Source organism: Puccinia triticina, chromosome 5A (assembly GCF_026914185.1).
Source record: "Puccinia triticina chromosome 5A, complete sequence".
NCBI lineage: Eukaryota > Fungi > Basidiomycota > Pucciniomycetes > Pucciniales > Pucciniaceae > Puccinia > Puccinia triticina.
The window spans coordinates 5267319-5271514 of NC_070562.1; the positions used below are offsets into that span (position 1 = coordinate 5267319).

General features: G+C 49.1%; 1 protein-coding gene across 1 annotated transcript; it reads left to right on the top strand.

Moving 5' to 3' along the window:
• Window positions 1-1030: 1030 nt before the first annotated feature.
• On the top strand, window positions 1031-2335 carry PtA15_5A632 (uncharacterized protein; the record flags this gene model as incomplete). Its single annotated transcript, XM_053169414.1, has 7 exons — window positions 1031-1077; window positions 1252-1303; window positions 1401-1467; window positions 1538-1719; window positions 1796-1861; window positions 1931-1992; window positions 2083-2335. The coding sequence occupies 7 exons, from the start codon at window positions 1031-1033 to the stop codon at window positions 2333-2335; spliced, it is 729 nt and encodes a 242-aa protein (XP_053020613.1).
• Between the last annotated feature and the right edge of the window lie 1861 nt (window positions 2336-4196).

A 4196-nucleotide genomic window follows, 5' to 3' on the forward strand; every position in this document is an offset into this window, starting at 1 on the left:
CAACACCCGAGCCAAGGGGACCCCCTTTACGTGGGTGTCGCTGCGGGCTGCGTGCAACACCCGATTGCCCGCTGTGCTAGTTGGTAAAGGCAGCACTCTAGTATGTGTCTCAGCATAGCTGAGGTCGTGAGTTCAACTCTCACCAGACACATCTTCATTTTACAGTCTCTACACTGACAAGGTAAGCCCCCTCTAGCAGTCCAGCCAAAACCCTAACCTAAGCTATAGCTGACAATTACCGCTTGATCACTTGCAGACACGGCAACACTGCCAGCATATAAGGCTTGGATGCTTGCATCCCCGTTAATCTGGGGTGCGCGCAACCGACTTAAAATCGGGTTCGTGAATTTTACAAAACTTGTTTCACAAGGCTTATGACTTGTGAACCATATGGGTTGGAATTTTACACAAAGTATGGTGTAAAACATAATTTTACAGGGATTTTGGACTTTTCTTGGCCCTTGTAAAGTATATGTTGTAACACATACACTGTAAACATACTATGTACAGGGGACTTATGTAATATTACACTGCATGTTTCACAAACCTTGTGACACCACATCTGTAATTTCAACATTCCAACTCAGATATATATTTTTCCGGCGTACAGGTTACAAGCCTTCTTTTACCAGCCTGTATTTGGCCGGAAAAATGTATCCCCTCACGATCATGGTTAAATTTTGCACGCCTCAACAGTTTCATTACGATGGATGCCCAGCCACTTATAGGTTTGTCCCTCCCACTCGTTTGTTCCTCCACCTCTGTGTTTCCGGCATTGGCTGATTTATCCATCCTTCCGGCAGCTCTAACAAGACAAGATTCAAGGCGGCTTACTATTTTCACCTCTCTGAGTCCGTGATTATTCCAGCCATGTCGGACAGCGGTAGCAATCACAAACATTTATCCCAGCCCAATTCTCCCAAAGACCCTGACAACAGGACGGTACATCAACCTCTTGCAGGCTTCACGGCCGGAAATCGACTAGACCTATGCTCACGCATCTCTCATCCAATGCAAACGTGTAGGGGAAATGTTCACCCGCAAAGACATACAATACGATCTGATGAGCAACATTTTGTAAGTCCCCAGACGCCGTCCCCAGAATCGGGATCTGAAGAAGGATGAAGAAGATCTGACGTCGACGCTCAATTGCTTGTGGCGATCAAGTAACGACCGCACTTTTCAGTTCACGAGTCCCCTCGATTGACGGGCCATATCCTTCAAGGAACTCTACGTCGAAACCCTATCCAGATTCAGTAAGGCTGCCAAAAGTACGGTCAGGCAGCTAGACAACAACCCGCAAGTGAGTCTGTCTGCCTGCCTTTTTGCTCATCTCAGAAAGATCTGCTTTTTCCCCTGCCTGCTATCTAACTGACTCATCTACCAACAATCCGAGCTAGTGGGCGACAAACTTTTGCATCGCGTCATTCCTCATCAATATTGGCCGAATCAATACTACCGTGGCGTGTGAGTCGCCTGGCTTGATCACTCGTGCTGGCTCAAAAGCTGATGGAAATACTGACTTCTATCGGCGCAGTCTATCCCGAGCTCAGGGCCTACATGAGGACTTACCATCCTGTCCCGTGTCTCCAGAAGGATGAATACTGCCAAACAAATCTACAAGATGCCCCAAGGATCAAGACCATGCTGAAATCCTGCCAACTACCTTCCGAGTTCAACAACAAACCCAAATCATTACCAGATATTGCAAAGAGAAGCGTCAGTCTTGGAGAGTCTCAACCAATTACTGATCTGTCAGGCTTACTTCTTATGTTGTTGCTTGATATCACCACAGGCCCTTGGGTATAGACCTCCAACAACTGTTGTCAATCTGATTTTTGAACTATTTGGCGTCGAACCTGTGAGTCTCTGCAATTGACTGTTAAGCCTGAAACTGACAATGCTGACATACACATTGAGCTGGTCGCAGTATGTTAGCATGAAGTATTTTCCCGAGGGCTTTGTGCTGCACGACCTCTTCTCACCCAACACGTAGGCCGTTTTACCCATCCGTTTACCTTCATCGTGCACATGAAATACTCTCAATCTTACAGCCCCCAACTTGACATACACACCTTCCAGGATCCCGACGAAACTAAGGGCATACGCATTCCTTTGGCTAATGCATCATTTCCTGGAAGACCCCTCGGCAATAACCAATTTCCAACACGAGTCGAAGATTGAGGCGTTCCAGATTGCCCAACTGGAAGATATCCAGCCCGACTCGTCCCTTGGCGATAGCCCTGAAAACGTGGACACCCCAGAAGAGATCAAGTGGGGCAAAGATATGCAAAACTATCGGAGGGAGTTCTTGAAGAAGTGGAGGGGCACATAGCCCGAATATAGCCGGCTATGTATCCCCAAAAGCATAAAGATGGATGGACAAGTTTAAGTTATCGGTCGGTGCATCGATTGGCGACCTGATCAATCCATGATGCCAGCCATATTCCGCTTCTGCGCAGCCGAAGTGCTGAGTTTTCTTGTGATCACACTAGCCTCTCCCACTCGGAAACTGGCACCCATCGCATCTCATATTTGGGTGTTTTAGGAGAGGGATGGTGGGCAGTTATCTATGGTTTCTTATTGTTTTTTTTTTGTTTCCTGCTTTGCAATTTGTCACTTGCAAAATTTTATATGGCTCGTAAAATTCTGGTTTCCTTTGGCCTGATGAGAATTTTGCAACCGTTGTGAGGACAAAGATGTATCCCTTGTAAGTGAAGCCTGGTGAATTTGAAGCTTTTTAGCCCCACGAGCTTTTTTGCAAGGCTTATTCTTTACGAGGGAGATCCTTGTAAGAGAATCACTTGTGAAATTACATTTCAGTCCCTTTGACAAAAAAATTGCAAGGTATCTTTTACAGTGCTTGTTTCACAATGGTGGAAAATATGGGAGGAGGCGTGGAAAATTATGAATGCCTCCCGGCTTGTCGTAATTTCACAATGGATGCAGTTTACAAGGCTTATGCCTTGTAAAAAAAGGGTTGTAAAATTCTACCCCCCCATTTAAAATTGGTTGCGCGCATCCGAGGCAATCCGCACCCGAGTCAACATCGGGGGACAGCAACCCAAAGGTTTTGCTGTCCGATTCAAAGTCGGCTGCCGGAGCAGCCGAGCCAAAATCAGCATGATGCCTGACCGATCAATTCAATTCTTCGGTCAGGGGTCAGCCGAGTCAACCTCGGCCGCCACCAACCAAGTAGTGGAAGCTTGGTTGACAGTTCAACCGAGCTTTCATATGATCGGTCATCCACAACCGATCATATGAAAACTCGGTCGGGGGCCCACCGAGGAAAATGAAAATTGGTGGCTCAATAACCGATGATTTTGAATCATCGGTTGTTGGCTAATCCGAGGAAACTTTCGCCGGCAGGTTAACCTATCAAGCTGCTGGCCGAGCAGGTCACCCGGCTGGCCAAGCGGGTTCAGGTACCTGGTCAGCGAGCAGATCAACCTGCTGGCCAAGCAGGTAAAAGTACCTGCTTGCCGAGCAGAAACAGTTGCAGGTAGCTGCTCCGGCTCAGCCATACCTGCGCGGCGACGAGCAGGTCTACTCGCCGAGCAGGTACTTCTACCTGCTTGGCCATCAGGATGACCTGCTGGCCGAGCAGGTACAGTTCCATGTACCTGCTCCGGCTCGGCCAGCAGGTCAACCTGCTGGACAAGCAGGTAACAGCTCAGCAAGCAGGTTAACCTACTCGCCGAGCAGGTTAACCTACTCGCCGAGCAGGTTAACCTACTCGCCGAGCAGGTTAACCTACTCGCCGAGCAGGTACTTTTACCTGCTTGGCCAGAAGGATGACCTGCTCCGGCGAGCAGGTTGACCTACTCGCAGGTAAAAGCTCGCCGAGCTGGTACATTTACCTGCTTGGCCATCAGGACGACCTGCTCGCCAGCAGCCCCACCTGCTCGGCGAGCAGCCCAACCTCTGCTCGGCGAGCAGCCCTGTGAGAATACAGGACCAGACCCCAACCCGCAGCAACCGCATAGGAAGCTCGCGCGGCAAGACAAAACCCAAACCCAAACCCCAGCTGCTAAGAAAGGTAAGCTTTAAGCCCCTTTCGCAGTCCCAGACCTAACCCAGATCCCAGACCAAAAGCTAACTGTATCGCTCCGTCGATTGCAGCACCCAAACCTTCATCGGCAGCCACCCCGGCCAAAGCCAAGACAAAGCCAGCGCTAAAGTTCAAAACCCTGTAC